A 16,274-nucleotide genomic window follows, 5' to 3' on the forward strand; every position below is an offset into this window, starting at 1 on the left:
ACTAGAGAAGACACCCCTCAGGAGAGGGAAGCCAGCTTGCCTCCCAGAGCAAGCATCCAGCCCCAGTGACTAACCAGTCTCCTACAGCTGCTGAATCAGATCGTCAAGTTTTGCTTTCTTGTATTTTTTTAACCGACCTTCATTTCATTGAGCTCCACCCTCCATCTCCTATCACCTACAGAAACCTGAACTATAAGTACCTTAATTTTTTTTTCAAAAAGCTGAATTTAAATGCTCAATATAAAATAATTCATATATAAAAATATAAAGTTTCTCAGCAAACAGTGGAACTCACTGTCCTGGGTTTCCTGCAGCTTCCTCTGCACACCAGGCACTGCCCCCTGGCCCTCCCTGTTGCTCAGTCCCTCCAGCTCTCCAACAAACCCGTTCTGGAAACCATCCCTCAGCCCTTCCCTCGGGCTAACTACACGTGGGAAATACCTGCCAGTGCTCAGGACTCACTGGAGAGCCAACCTTATAGTGCAGCCTTCATCTAGTGGTGAATTGAGGCCTTTTACATCCACCCAGACATTGCCTTCCATGTAACTCACTTAAACTCTCTGGAAAATTCCGTGACTGTCATCAAACTTGGTTAATAGTCCTCAGCGAGTTAACAAGAAAGTATCATTAGGAGCCTAAATGACAGATGATAATCAAAAATTCATAAGAGCACTACCCCTCTAAGAGTTCAGTGCATGAACATCTCTTGTGTAGCTGAGAACTAGGGACAGCTGTTGGCTGCAGGCAAAATGTTACCAACAGATGGGACAATTATTAATTGTAAGATTTCACCAACGAACACTTTGCTTTACTTCATTTTTCATTTCAGGGTTAGAAAGCAGCATTTGAGTCTCATTTGACCAGCTTTTGTACAGACAACTTCACCACAGAGCAGATAAAAGAAAAAGGAAGATGTTTGGTTCACAGAGACAAATGAGAACCTCGAATTCTGGGTTGTGTTCTGTGGGCTGGAAATACGCTTCTGTGAGTCATAAATTTGACTAAATCATGCCCATCCAAGAAGCATATTCCAGCTATAACATCCTTTCCTTTTTGGGGGGCACAGGGGGAGTAGATGGGTTTATTAGCAAAGTTCTTATTCTGTCTTCCAGATTATTTTCTTTACAAGGTTCTGGTGAAACAGTAAGAGCACTGTTCAATCATAACTGCTTTTGTCCTAATGACAGTAATCATGCAGAAATCTCCAATGTCTTACCAGAATTGGAGCATCCCCTCTAGCAAAATGCTGATTACAGATTCATGTGCAAGAGAGCTGAATGCTGGAAATACTAACCAGATATTTACGGATGTCAAAAATCCTTCATTCAGAGAGCTGACATAGGTACTTACACAGGACCTCCACGATTATGGAGTATGACAGTCAGGGGGATTTGGTCAGCTCTCTCTTGGTATGGAACAAATACATGCTTACTTATAAACATCACAAGGTACTTTCTGGCTAATCAGGGGAATCGGTAAATTTAATTACTATCACTGAGTGTCAAATTTAATTAAGACCGGAGAAAGCAAAGTATGTAAACTTAACTGTATACTAACTTTTTTCTACAGAACTTCTTTTGTAATATGCATTTCTGTAATCCTATTAACCTAATCCTGCAAAATACTTGGAAATACATACAGAAGAAAATACAACACAAAAGAACCTACAAAAATCTGGTCTTCCACGCAAGTCATCCTGTTTTGAATAAAATCAGAACCCAGCAAAAATAAACCTATCGTAATGTCCAAGATCCAGGCACATAAATGCTTTACTTCACGCCAATCATAGTCATCAGAAATGTAAGCTGATTCCGAGTGTGAAAATGAAGCAAAAATTGCCTAATGTGTGGTAATCTGAATCTTACAGTTAAAACTATCACACAGAAATTCAAGGAAAACAAAACCCACAAGGAATTCACCATCATGAAGCTTAAATGTAAAATCCCAGTCTAAAGAAAGGTTAGCTGTGGATGTCTTCCTGGATCAGAGCTGTACAATGAAAAGGTTAAGGGATCATTAAGTGTAGTGTCATGCTCTGGTGATCTGCTGTGCACACTGCACTGCCCATCCACAGGCATGTGTTTGGTACACATAACTCACAGGCATTTATTGACCAAGATGATGGCAGTAACCTAGCTAGGAGGAGAAGAGATCATTCAGACAAATGGGGCAATTACACGGTAACTTCACACGATCAAAACTAATAGAAATAAAAGATGTAGTTACAGATTTTCCACTACCCTTCTCCTTAAATCAGCATGATCAGTTATTCCCAGCAAATACGCCTGAGCAGGTCTCAACTCATTAGATTTCACAGAGTCTGCTCAGCTTGGTTTTTAGCTGATGAAGTTATTAGGAGTGGGTGAAGGGATCCAGGACATAGCAAAAAGGATTTATTCTTCTTGGCACACTGCTTGCCAGTCTGAAATCCTGGATTTGGCTGTCTGACTCAGGGCAATTATGAAATACTCTTTCCAGTTCAGCTGTTGCCTCCCACATCTTTATCACCCCAAGATTCAAAGAGAAGATGACTGACAGGGTACAATAACTTGCAAAAATTTTACCAGCATCGTTGAAGTGGAAAAGGAAAATCTCTTATGGTCAACCAAGTGGAACTCTGAGTCACCTGGGACGGACAGCCCTGAACTCAATGTTGTCAGAAGCACCTTTCCCTAACTTGGAAACTCCACAAAGTGTTGCTGAGAGGTGTACAAAACACTCTGCTATACCTTAATCTTTCCCTCTTTTTTCACTTACAGGCCATTAGAAGGCTTTGTCTCAAAAAAACTCCCATGCTACTGCATCAAATAAAAGCAAAATAAAAAGACTACTGACCTTGAGCCTTTTGAATGCACTGTTCTTACCAAACTGTTTCTACTTGAAATGGTTACATCTATAATGCTCATAGATTATGTCTAAGCATATACAAGGCCTCCATATACATAATTTGCAATTTTAACATGCATGTATTGACTAAACTGTGATGCCACTGACCTTATGTCATACCTGACATTAATCTCCCCATTAAGGACTCTGTTAGTAACAGATATTATAGAAGATAAAAACTTACAAACCCTAAGTCATACAAACAATATCTGTCAGCAGATTCTTCCAGGATTTACAGAGTATTTTTTTATTTGAGGATTAAAAAAGCATGTAAGTCAATATTTTTATTTCCTGACAACCTGCTGGTTGCATAACATCAGAGCAGTTCCACATACTGATCCATAAGGCAAGTACTTTTCACAAAATTTTTTAGTTACACTGATAGTGTCTTGCCAAGTCCTAACTTCACTTTCCCAACTGTGCCAACTCATTTTGGAGGTAAAAATCACAAAGGATGAAGACTTTGCTTCAAGACAAGGTGAATGGGAAACTAAAACTACTGCCCAAAATGGCAATGAAGTAACTGCTGAAAATTCATCCTTACTTTCCTGCACATTTATTCCAACAAGAAACAGCTACGTACAAATTTGCACTGACAACAGAACAAAACTAAGAGAAATAGCCCCCAAATAGTAAACTGGATTTTATAGGGGAAAAAAAGCACCAAAATAACACATAGCCAAACAAAACGTTCAAAGATTTTGAAAAGATGTTAAAAAAACCCAATCAATAACTATTTTTACTTACCTTGCAACAGCAAAACCAGGAATACTGTAAAATGGGAGAAAACAGATTGCATATGGAAAACTTGTTTTTCTGTGCACTATGGAGACCTGCCAATCCTCTCCCTTCCCAGCCAGCCATGAATTTTGGCCATCAGTCTAAATTCTTCATGCAAATTCCTGGCGCTGGTACGTAAATGCTGAATTTTCCAAGATGGTTATATGCATTTAAAAAGGAATTTCAATTTTCTAAAATTTACCAGCAATCCACTCTGCCCCTACAACAACTCAACAGTATATGTAAGCATACTTCTTACTCCAGTCACTGCTAAAAGGGCATAGATCCATCAAGAGTATAACTCTCACTAAAGACATACCAGTGTGCCATTAAACACAGACACTTGACATTGCTCTTCAAAAGAACCTGAATGAGTCATCAAAGAAAGAAATTAAACCCCATGGAAGTATACATATATCAACAGAAAGATGTTTTTGTTTTTCTCAGTGTCAAGTGGTTGTTTGTTATGCAGAGAAGTAATAAGACAGGACAGTAGAAGCCCAAAATGCTAGTTGAAGCCAGCCTGGTAACTGCTAGGTTCAAACAGGCAGGATTCAATTTTTCTGAGTTCCAGGGGGAGACAGATTTAGACAACAATGTGTATTTCATACAGAAAACCATCACTAAGTTGATGTTTATACAGGGAGAGAGAAACAAAAAGCAGAAGAGAAGGTTTTATCAGAGAAAAATAAAAGAAGAAAATATTTTGAAAGTAGTTCCTCAGGCAAGGACATGCTATTTGAACCAATAAATTGAAAACAGGCAGCTTTTTTTTGTTGAATGTTGATACAAAATCATGTCAGCAACAGTAATGACAGATTGCAGGAATCTAAGGCTCCTATTAATGATTAGCTCCATGGAAAACTTAACAACTGTTACACACAAACAGCGTAAGAATGTTTTCAAAACAAGCTAGCTATAAAAACAGGGTAATATTTTTCTGGATAATCACTGTGCAGCCAAGTGGAGTATTCAGCACCTTCAGCAGGTTGTTAGGACACACTTGTGCTCAGCTCACAGCAGCACTGGTGACATGTTTTCTGCCATGAGGCCAGGGGTACAATTTGTTTTCCTTCCCTATTATTCACACAGGCCTCAGTACTGGTGGGAAGGAGAATTCAGGAAGCCATGCAGAGCAGCATATGACCTAATACAAGGCTTCCAAACACAAAATCTCTTGAGTTCAAACCTTGATTATGGCAATTAGTGAAATAACTCTGATAATTTCACTGTACCATTCCCACACATTTACTAACAAAGACTCAGGATACCCAGAAAGTTTATCTGTGTCACGTGTGTTTACACCAATACGGACGAATTTCTGCTTCCAAGTCATTTTTAGTCCACTTATTCAGTAAAATAAGTAATTGCTGTCATTTTTATGAGAACATCTTAATTCTACATATCTAAAATGTAATTCTCTGCTGAATGACAAAAAAATTAATTAGTTCAGTAATAAAAAAAGAAATATTCTCCTCAACTGACCTTGCACACCAGTCAGACAATCTAAGAGCTGAAGACTTCCCAATGCAACTGCATTGAACAATCTGATCTGCTGTATTTTAACACTGAGGCTCCCGAGTTACTCCAAATGACACCAGAGTTTGTTTACCTGGGCAGTGAGCACAGCCAGTCAGCTATTTTCTCAGTGCTCTGCTCACCTTGTGTGTTTTGCTGTAGGTGTACAGGTATGCCAGTCTGTAGAGGCTCTTGTAGTGCTGGGGGAAGCGGCTGAGGCACAGGCAGAAGGAGGCAATACACTGCTCTGTCAGGAACTTCCTCTGTTCCTCTAGGTCTGCTGGAAGACCATGAGGAAATTCAGAAGAATCTCCACAAGGTTCAGCTTTCTTCTTGCAGTCCCACTGTGAGGGTGGGGGGACTGCAGCTTTGATGGGATTGCCAGGAGCAGACTGAGGATCCAGCACAAGTTTTTGGCCAGAAGGCTCAGCAGGATGGTAAGATTCTGAGCTCTCCAGCAGCTCTTCTGACTTTCCTGCAGCTGGAACATTAAAGGAAAAGTTACCATGAAAATTACCAAATGGCAAATGAAATATACAAAATGACAACAATTAAATACTACAAAAGGTAATCCTTTTCTTCATTAAAGCACAGAAAAAATATCCAGTGGTTTCTGAAAAAAACCCAACTTTTCCTGATGCTCATTGAATAACCAATCCTCAACTCATTAACAGAGCTACACACTGATCTCTCCATCAGCTTCATTTGGGTTTTTCCCTGAGTTTACTGTCTTTGTCTTTGCTAGAATAAAGAGCCCCTTACATTAGATCTTACCTCCTAGCAAGCTAGAGATACACTAAAGCAACTTCAAGTGAAAAGCTGCTCTATAACTTTTTCTCTGAAAAGGCTGAACTTACGAGTCAAATGTTTTCCAGAACCCAAATTTTCCAAAATTTGCTTGCACAGTGTCTGTATCCATCATGATTTTACTGTACTTAATGGAAAAAAACAACATCTGTTCTAATAAACATCAGCAATGTAAGAATGCATTTGACACAGTTTTTCTGACAACTGATGACAATACCACAACTCACTGAAAGCCTGAAAGAAAGAGATGTTTTTAGTCTACTGGATTTAGTGATTATGGAAGTACTATTTTATAAAGCTAGAAACTGGCATCTATTTCAGCATATTGATGCAAACACCACCACAGGCTTCCCTAGCTTAGGCAAGACTGAAATAAAATATTTTTACAAACAAGAAACCAAGGTAATGTGAGTCTGTGAGCAAAAAGATGACTAGCTGTTCCTAATGAGATCAGGGAAGTGAATCAGGACTATCCATGGTTTTCTGAATCTAGAAAACTGGAAAAGACTAAAGGATAGTGTAAACTGGCAAAAGGGACTTAGCATCCCACAAAGAGCCACAATCTGGAAAGGTGGGCAAAATTTAGACATTGGTTTTGTTTGTCTTTCCCTGTTGAAGTCCAACCTCTCTATCTACTGCCACATCCAACTGTACAAACATCAGACAAAGGGAAATTCTAGCTAATGGATTTTGAAACAATTTTTCCAGTGGAATACAGAACACTTAGTACTATTACATATGGAAGAATCTGGTAGAGAGCAATTCTACTTCTCCACTGAAATGAAGTATCCAATGGAATAAAACTTCTAATTCCGCTACTTGTGCTCTTCTGTGTACTGAATAACAAGCTGCTACTGAATCAGAACAAAAATGGTATCTATACCTGGGAAAAGTAAAAATGTCTTGAGATTATATTCAAATAACTGCTCCTTAAATTATTTAGAGTTTTGCAACACTGAAGAAGAAGCAAATAAGAACCTAAAAGAATGCAAGTCAGTCAACGGGCACCACAGACAGCAGTTTATCATTATTGTTTTCTCTCTAAGATTTAACAGAACAAATTGGGACATTGGCCACCTAAGCAAGGCACAGTTCCAAATTTATGCTGCACACATACATGCAGCAATAACACCTAGTTAAAAATCCTCAGTCACAGTGCAGCATATTTCAGTGTTTCTGCATGCCAGAAGAAGCATTTTAATGAGAATATTCCAGCTGACATTATCTATTAAATCAGGCATACCCTTTTCCTCTGTAGATCCCAGAGTCTCTTTGCTGGGCATCAGTGTATCTGCACAGGTAGTAGAAATTCTCTTCTCTGTGTAAGTCTTCCTCAGGCTGTCTTGAGAACTGGCAGGCTCATTAAACATATCCTGTGTGGAACTGGAGTCAGACAGCACCGCTCCAGTGCTATCCTGACTCCTCTCTGCAAAAGAGATAAGGAAGGAATGCACCTCTTCACACTCATCAGCCTGTTACTTGCCTCTCTGTAACAGCAACAGTAAACTGTAGCCACACTGCAAACTTCTTAGAAGTGCAGTACAGGATCCTTAACCACCACCACCACCACCAAAAGGTATTTGTTTCCCACCACATTTCTTCCTAGAATATAATCCTGGAATTTGATTCAAAAGCAACAATGCTCAGCTTTCAAAAGCAGCTAGGCTGGGGATGCAATATATCAGCTAGTATGGCCCTGCAAAATTTCCCAGGTTTACTGTACCACTTGCCTTGAAAAACACTCACTCTATCTCGAGTCTGATACAAGCAAAGCTCAACTGACAAGAGAAAACAATGAACAACAATACAGGTAAAAATTAACCATGAAGGACAGAAAAATCAGTACCATTAGAAGGCAAAGACTTACAGGAGTGATCCCTGATGCCATCTATCCTGCAGGTGCTGTTCAACAAAGGTTCTGAAAGGTGACTCGATATAGCAAATAAACAATCCATCAAAGAACTAGGCCTAAGATAGACAGGAAAACTCCTGGACTTCAAGGCAGTAGACAGAAGAATAAGAGAAGTGACTTCACCTTGCCAGAGTGGAGCAGTGTACATGGGCTGCTGACTACAGCACAATCACTATTTGTTAAGCTGTCAAGAGCTGTTCAAGCTCAGGAACAGAGACTGTGACTTTATCAGGGGGGTTAAAACACACACCTCAGAACAAACAGGCAAATGAAAACCTTCCACTCGTATCTGAAACCTGCCTGATATAACCAACCCGAGTTCTTTCACAGCAAGGGTTATCAGAGGCAGCCCCACATGACTAGAGAGCACAGCTTAGGATCTCCAACAGAGAGATGGATACATATTCCCACTGAAATGGGAAAGTGGCAGTTTTGCGTAACTCGGTGTCCAACACAAAATTCTTAAACAGGCAAGTCTCTTTAGACCTGTAGCCCAAAGGATTAATCTCCAACTTCTGCTTAAGATGCCAATACTTGGTTCTGTGACCTAGTTGATGATGTCCCTGCTCATTGCACTGATCTTTAAAGGTCCTTTCCAACCCAAACCATTCTGTGGTTCCATACAGGAATGGCATCACCAGGAGGCATGTTACATCCATTGTCTAGGTAGTTCCACTGCATTCTGATTCATTAATTTTATTGATAAGATCAAGGAAAAAATTAACAAAGCAAAAGCTCTTGCTTTGAGATGAGTGGATAATTTAATTAAATTTCTTCTGTTCCATCTGAATGGCACTTGTTCAGGAGAGAGCTAAGGGCCTCCTATGAATTTTTCAAGATAAATCCCTCTGCAAACCTACAGCTTGCAGATCAGGTTCTGCTTATTAAAATTCCAATGAATTTAAACCAAATTTGATGCACTCCATAGGCTTTTCACTACCACACAAAGAAAACCTTCCCTTTCAGTGAACAGATCTTAATAAAACTGTATCTTGAAAAAGAACGGGGGAACAGTATTTGCTTCCTAATTGGAAGCTATACAGTTGGTTAATGATGACAAGTTTTATACAGAGAGAATATAATTATAAAGAATGGGAAGAGAATGATTCTGAAGAGAGGTCAGTCAAGCTTTAAATGACTCATTTATAAAGCTTTAATAACCTTCTGTGGTACAAATCGATACTATTGAACTCCCAGTTGACATCAGGAAAAACATTTACAGTAGCTCCCTTGATATTTTTTTAAAGGAATTTTCTGCATCTGTGGCAAAGAGGCTGAATTACTCATCTAGGGAAGGAAAAAAAATTTGCAAATTTCCAAATGTTGCCATAAGCCTGGAGGTCAGTTCTGATATGTGGGTTATGACAGATGAAGCATTAGGATGTAAATCAAGAACTGCTAGACCAATATGTGAGAGTGAGATCAGATCACTCGGAAACTGCACTAATTTTTCAGCATACAAAGATAGACAATGATTCAACATATTAAATTTCAAATGTATGCATGATATGGGAGCTTTTCCCTATGGGGAACAAATGTAAATACCTCCTTATAATTAGCTAGCTGTTTTGATTGGAAATTCCTACCAAAATGAGTGTAGGTCTAGATATGTACATTCTCCTTTTCCTTCAACACATTAACTGTATTAACAAAGTAATGATATTAACATTGGGCTCCTTAATCACTGAAAACCAGAGGAAGACAACTACTGAGACAACTTCCTATCGTATGAAATATTTCTTGAATGCAGCAGATGTTTTCAAACCAAGTGAGCCAGATGGGAAACACTGGAGTCTGTCAGAAATCAGCAGCAGCCACCAGTTACGAGGATTAATTTCTCAGAGGATGGGTAAAGTCCCAGGAAATGTAAAACAGAGTGCAGTACCTATCTGCACAAAGGATGAAAGGTCAAAGCTGTTAACCAGCCAGACTTCATTTTCCACAGAATTATCTGAGCATAAACAATCAAATCCTTCTCTAACCACCTAACAGACAACACGATCAGCAGTAGCAAATGTGAGTGAATCCCAGCACACATATTCAGAGGTGTCTGTAAAGAATTTGTGATTCTCAAACCAGAAATGGCCAAAATGTCATGCTACTCTAAAAGCAATTCAGCAAACCAGCACACTTGAATGTATAATCAGTAACTTCACAGTAAAAATACGTAAGAGTCTTCCTGTTCTACTGAGCACTAATGAAAATTAAACTTAATTATGGTGTCTGTATTTGGGACCCACATTTAAAAAAACACTGAATTAAGTGAACTGAATTCAGAGGAGAGGATAAAGAATGATGAGAGATTAATGAGATGGCATATAAGAAAGCTACTGGGAGAGCTGGACCTATTTATCTTCAAAAAGATGAGGGAGAATTTCCAAATACATACAATTAACCAAAATAAAAATACGGTAATTGCTGCTCGTATTCACTAAGAACAGAGCAAAAGGCAATAGGTTTTAATCACAGCAAGAGAACTGACTTTTTTCTTCCCCCCTCATCTCTAGCTTAACTGTTACATATAGCTAAAAAATAGCATAGTGAACCTATAGGATCACTGGAGGCTTTCAAGGACAGGTAGATGAACAGCTATCATCTGTGAGGTTCCCCAAGACGTTCCTTGATATAATAAAAAGCTCTGTCAATACCCAAATGCTGCAGTATGTAATGCAGAACTTCTGGCAGCTGCACCAAGCCACATCCTAACGCTGCTTTTCTAAATAAAAAAAAAAACCCACACCAAAATTACATATTTTTTATACGTGAAAGTACTATTCTCTGCTAGTCTAACTCACAAATATAGCTTACATATATGTTAGACACACATACAGTATATATTCTTACATTTGTTGTGCTATAAAGCTTTTCCTTCCTCTGGTAAGAGCTGACTGCAGTTGAGACAGTCGTTAGTGTTACTCAACCTACATGCCAAAGACTCAGCCTGAGACATGAGAATGAACTCCAAACTCCCAACTGCTGCCAACACCTGCCCCTTTGAATGATGCAAATCCAAGGGCAACATCAGTGCTTTTTAATAATTTCTGCTGTATTGAAAGACAATTTAACACATATCAGTGTAATTTAAGAGCTAAAAAATGACAGGTTTTAGTATTTTGTTTACCTCTTTTCTTAGTTCCCCCACCGAGTCATAGCAGCAAGGCAAGCTTTTCTAAAAAGCTAAAGTGATCCCTTGTTGTAAGAAAATGATAAATCAAGGACTAAATATTCTTTTGAGGTCCCTTCCTGTTAAGTTTCCTATTATTTCAAAAGCTAAGATCAAAATACAACTGGGTATTAACGTCCCAAAATTATTATCTATAGCGGAAATGAAGAGGCTAGGGAAAAAGTTCTACTAAATTGTGCATAAGCAACTGCAACAATATTCCTATTAAAAATACATCTTGATAGTAGATGTCTCCCCTTGGTATTATTATATTTTGTTTCATTACTTTGTTGTATCACTCCTAAGCTCTAGGAAGATTTCAAGCAACCTGACAAGCTGAAATCTCTATTTGATGTAAAGTTAAGTATCTCATGTTTATTTCTAAAGATTCAGGATGTAACACTTGAGAGCAAATTTTTTTTCACCTCATTCCTCATCATAATGTTCTCAACTAGTGACATTTCAGGGATTTGTCACACTGTATCATCTACTCTGTCAATGGGTAAAAAAGAGCAGCTCTGGACAGAAGATGCAAAAAGGTCAAAAGGAAGAATCTTATTAACTTTCCAAGGTACTGGTAAAAAAATATTAATTACTATCAGGAAGATGTCATTGGGAAGAAAGAACTTGTATGTCTATCTGTCCTGCCAAGACCTTAGTTGTATCACAGTGAGATCCTGTCAGTCACCTGGATATTAACTATCATTACTGAAACACACCTGAGGTAGATGTTGGAAAAAATATCTGTAGTTCGCTTGACTTCATTCTATGCTTAAGAGCATTTTAAAGTTAACCCTATCCTGAATGAAATAGGTTCCCTGGGTTGACTTCAAAAATCCCCATTTCACACTACTCCTCCATACCAGAAAAAGCCATTAGCATGTCACTGTCACTGCTCCATGAGCATTTGGGCACTACACTGCATGCCTACCAATCAACAGGGAAAAGTTGTGTTCAACTTTGGAGAACACACTTCATTTTAAAATGCAACAGGAAAAAAAGGGCTCAGTACTGCACTAGGCATCACCCTGTGCCAACATCCTCCCATATGCACCATGAGCCCCTTGGAGCACCCACAAGCCTTGTTACCTAAACTGTGTCCACTCAGCACTGAAAGAGGGATGAGAAGAGAGTGATGTGTCACAGGATTAGTGACCTGAACCAGCAGACAGACAATCCCAATGGCAGAGTTCTTCCTGCTCAGCATGCTGACCAAGTAACCCCTCTCAGGGTACAAGCTTACTGTATCTGTCTTAGATATCTGAAGGCAAATGTATGCCCAGTTACTACATGAAGGCATCTGAATCATGACAAATGATCAGCTGCAAGTGAAAAATCAGAAATAAGTGCACAGGAAGCTTTTCTAAAGGGCTAAACACATATGTTAACTCAATTTGCTGTAAAGAAAATCCTGTTGCACAGTTCAGAGTTTATGAATAACCAGCTATATATAACTAAAAAACCCCATCTTGTCTCATGCAATACAGGTGGATTGTTCACAGGCTCTGGATGTACAGACTCTCTGTGTCCTGCCTGGCACCATATCTCCTCTCTTCACTTGTAAGCATGAGCATTTTTCTTTACTGGTGTGCAGTCAGAAACATGATGTATCACAGAATTCTCATTCTGGAAACAGATTCCACCCATAACGGAAGACAACATTCAGCTCTGCATCAAAAGGCACTTGCACATTATTGAAAACAAACAAATTGCAGAGATTTGCATGGGAGCAGGTTAATTTCTCGAGAACAGCAAGTTCTCTGAATGTTTAAAGGGAGTTCTCTTCTAACATGAGTCAAAGATGAGAGTCTGTGTTTTGTCTGGCTGCACTGAACACTGAATGTGTTGCCATAACTTGCAGTCCTATATTGCTGTTCTGTCTCCAAGAGCAGAGCAACAGAGTGTCTCACCAACATCCCATTTATTTAGACAATACTTTTACCCAATCTCACACTACATCTGAGTGTGACACTTGTACTGATCAGAGAGAGGTTAAATTGGGGAGAGGTAAAAATGGAGCATATTGCAATAAACTGGGTCTGACTGATTATTCCTGTAGTCCAGTATGCAGTCCCCATGAACATCCAGTACCACTGGATGCCAGAACGGGATATGTACTGCAGACCCAAAGATTTCATTTTAAACTGCTGAAGAGAGAATTTTGAAGGGTAAACTTCCCAAAACGCAATGTGGACGTTGTTTTTGTGCACAGAAACATCCACTCCACCTTAGAAGCTTTTTTAGCTCAGCATGAGTGACAACCTGGTGCAAGAAGTTTCTCAGAGATCACCTTTGTCTCATCAGCATGTTGAGAACCCCCATTTACAAAAAAGCTGTGCATCTTCATAACATTTGCAGAGTTACAGACCGACAAACTATGAAGTGAGACTTCTCCCACAGCACGAAGCAAGTAGCCTTTCCCAGTGAGTGTATCATGCAGGTTCTGGCAATTATTAAAAGCAAGCCGTGACAGGTAAAAGCAGGAAGAGAATGCCTGGGGAACAGAGATTTGTGTAAAGGTTAGAGGCAGCACGGGCAATATTGGTTGCAAAAGCAATTGGGCAAAGACAAACACAAAAAAGGACAATTAAGTCTAACTACACACAACATACTACATGACATGGATGAAGACTTAAACAACATGACACTTAACACTGCAAGAGCAATGGATACATCATCTGCATACCACCACAATAACATGAAACTGAGTATCAACAAAACAAAGGCATATTACAGCAGACCTCACAACAACCTCCCAGGCTGTTTTTTGAGGAACAGATATCTTGTTCAGATTTTTATTTTCAATACTTCTCCTGCTTTCTGAACTAACTAATCCTTAGCACTAAATTGAGGTAAATCTAATCTGCTTGAAGTCTGTACTGCCGTTGGTTTGTACTGACTCCATATATCCAGCCTGCATAAAAGAGAACAGAGACCATGTGTGTTTTGATATATAACACTGGCCATTTAGCTGTGTGAATACAGTCATACCCCAGGTAATGATAGTATGAGTGCCTGGCAAGTTTCTGGTTTTTCTTGTTTCCTGCTTTGTCCTTGGAAAATAAGAATCTAAACCTCAGGCTTCCACTATGAAACAGAAGTTTTGACTTTGGAGGGTTATAAAACAGCAACAGGCAGGAGTGATGACAGGAAAGACAGGATTAACAGAAGGAAGGAAAAGATGTTGCTGAATGGAAGAAGAGAAAGGAAGCTGCCCATTTTACACACATGACAGCAGCTAGTCAGCCAGCAAATACCAGCTGCCACTCAGCAATACTTCTGTCTCCTTGAAAGAGATATATACTAGCAGCTGCCATGAGGGAAAAAAAGTTTAGTTACTTTACAAGCTGTATTTACTGGTTCCTTTCTCCCATCTTCATTAACTTAATGACTTCTACTAGTATCACCAGCATTCTCTGGATATAGAGTCTTTCAGTGTTCTCAACTTTAACAGTGACTTCCACATATCCCTGTCATCATCTTCCACCAGCAAAATGTGCTAGAGAGCTACAGAACGATGACACATTTAAATACAATGGATCTAAAATTAGTCTGCCCTCACTACAGATAAATGCTTGAAGATCAGAGTCCCAATACTTTCAAGAAAAGACATCATGGCTGTACAGTAATTCTTTCCTGCTTCCAATGAGATAATTTGCTGCTCTACAAGGCATGTTGTTGGGTATCTTGTTAAAAAACCAAACTAACAGTCCCACCAAACCCCAAACTCACAAACAATGCAAAGTTGTTAGAAAAAGTAGGGCTCAGAAGGAACCACATATTCATCTAGTCCATTCTTTTTGTCTCCACCACACCTGGCAGACATAGTTGCCACTTTTTGAAGACTTCCAGTGCTAAACTGTTGCAGTGTTATACTAAGATAGTATTTCCTAAGATTACTCTAGCACTATTTGCTAATGTTCAGATTGAAAATTCAATTTAAGTCTAGTATCATCTGTTCTGTCTACCATGAACATGGAAGTCCTGGGATTTTGCCTCTTTGTTCAGCTTTCAACACTACTTAGGTCAAAAAAGGTCTCTCAGGTCAGTAATGACAAGCATCTTCCTTGTGGTAACATATGAAAAGAACTCTGTAGGTAAGACTGTACAGTACTCCTGCTTTGTTTATGTCTTATATGATCAACAAGATCAATACAAGAGTAAATAAGAGTATTGTCAGGGCTCAGAAAGAACAAACACCTAGGCTGAATTTAGGCCAACTGACTTGTTCTGTGAACAACAGTATAGACAGTTTCATCTCTGTCAGAATGGTTCAAAAAAATATTCTAAAGAGTAGTCAAATGATGGATATTTTCTTGCTATTTTTAGGAACGGTACAATGGAAATGCAGGCACCAGCTTTCTTCAGTGATGTGATTATGTGTAAGATGTCAAGAGCATTTTACTTCAAAAGTATGTATTTTAGTACAAGTGAAATGCAAATGTATGCAGAGGAGCACAGTATATGTAATAATATAAAAGTGGAAGACTTCTGAGCATTGCTCAGCCTGTTAGCTCTCCTTCCATCTGTAACAGCCCCAAGGCAAATATTTCAGTTTCATGGGGCTCCTCAGTATGCTGTATCCAGAGTTTAGTTGTGCCAGCAACTTACACAACATTGTGAATGATGCAGTACTCTGCTATTCTACTTGTCATGGTTACACACAGCCTTCCTGAAGATCACCCTAACTCTGCTTTCTTCCAGCAGCTGACATTTGGAATTGCTTTGACAGCACACAGCTCAGCCCTAGCTAGGCTCAGCTTGCAGACCCAGAACTGCAGTCCTGGCAGAGGCACACGCTCCTGAGCTTGCACCTTCAGGCTTTGCTAAGCAGCCAACTTTGCTCCCCCTGGGCAATCAGAGTGCCACAGCCCATAACGTCTTCCTTGGAGTGACTGTACTAACGACAGGCACTGGAATATTTATCGAACTTAGGTCTCTCCTGGGAACATTTAGACAGTCTGCAGGACCTAAGCAGATGTAGTCTTAGGCAGAACTGCTTCTCACAGGGAATATGACTAGAAAATATTTAACTATTTGTTCCCTTTTATGTTTGTTGTATCAAAATACATCAAAAATCTAAGAGCCTGAGCACTACATAACCTGCTGACACTACCACAGTACACATGATCTCAGAACAGTCCAATGAATTACTCCCAATTGAAACACAAGCAATAATAAAATGAATATTTCTCTGCCTAATTTAGG

At 39.3% G+C, this 16,274-nt stretch overlaps 1 protein-coding gene across 1 annotated transcript in view; it reads right to left on the reverse strand.

The window, feature by feature from the left end:
• The window catches only part of CABIN1 (calcineurin binding protein 1), a gene marked incomplete at both ends in the record, with an annotated part of 45,703 nt that overhangs the window by 258 nt on the left and 29,171 nt on the right, over nucleotides 1–16,274 (reverse strand). The window contains 2 exons of the mRNA XM_009083747.1: nucleotides 5,328–5,665; nucleotides 7,235–7,417. Coding sequence (XP_009081995.1) covers nucleotides 5,328–5,665; nucleotides 7,235–7,417 — 521 coding nt within the window. The remainder of the gene's footprint in view (nucleotides 1–5,327; nucleotides 5,666–7,234; nucleotides 7,418–16,274) is intronic.

Source organism: Acanthisitta chloris, unplaced genomic scaffold (genome assembly GCF_000695815.1).
Source record: "Acanthisitta chloris isolate BGI_N310 unplaced genomic scaffold, ASM69581v1 scaffold17430, whole genome shotgun sequence".
Lineage (NCBI taxonomy): Eukaryota > Metazoa > Chordata > Aves > Passeriformes > Acanthisittidae > Acanthisitta > Acanthisitta chloris.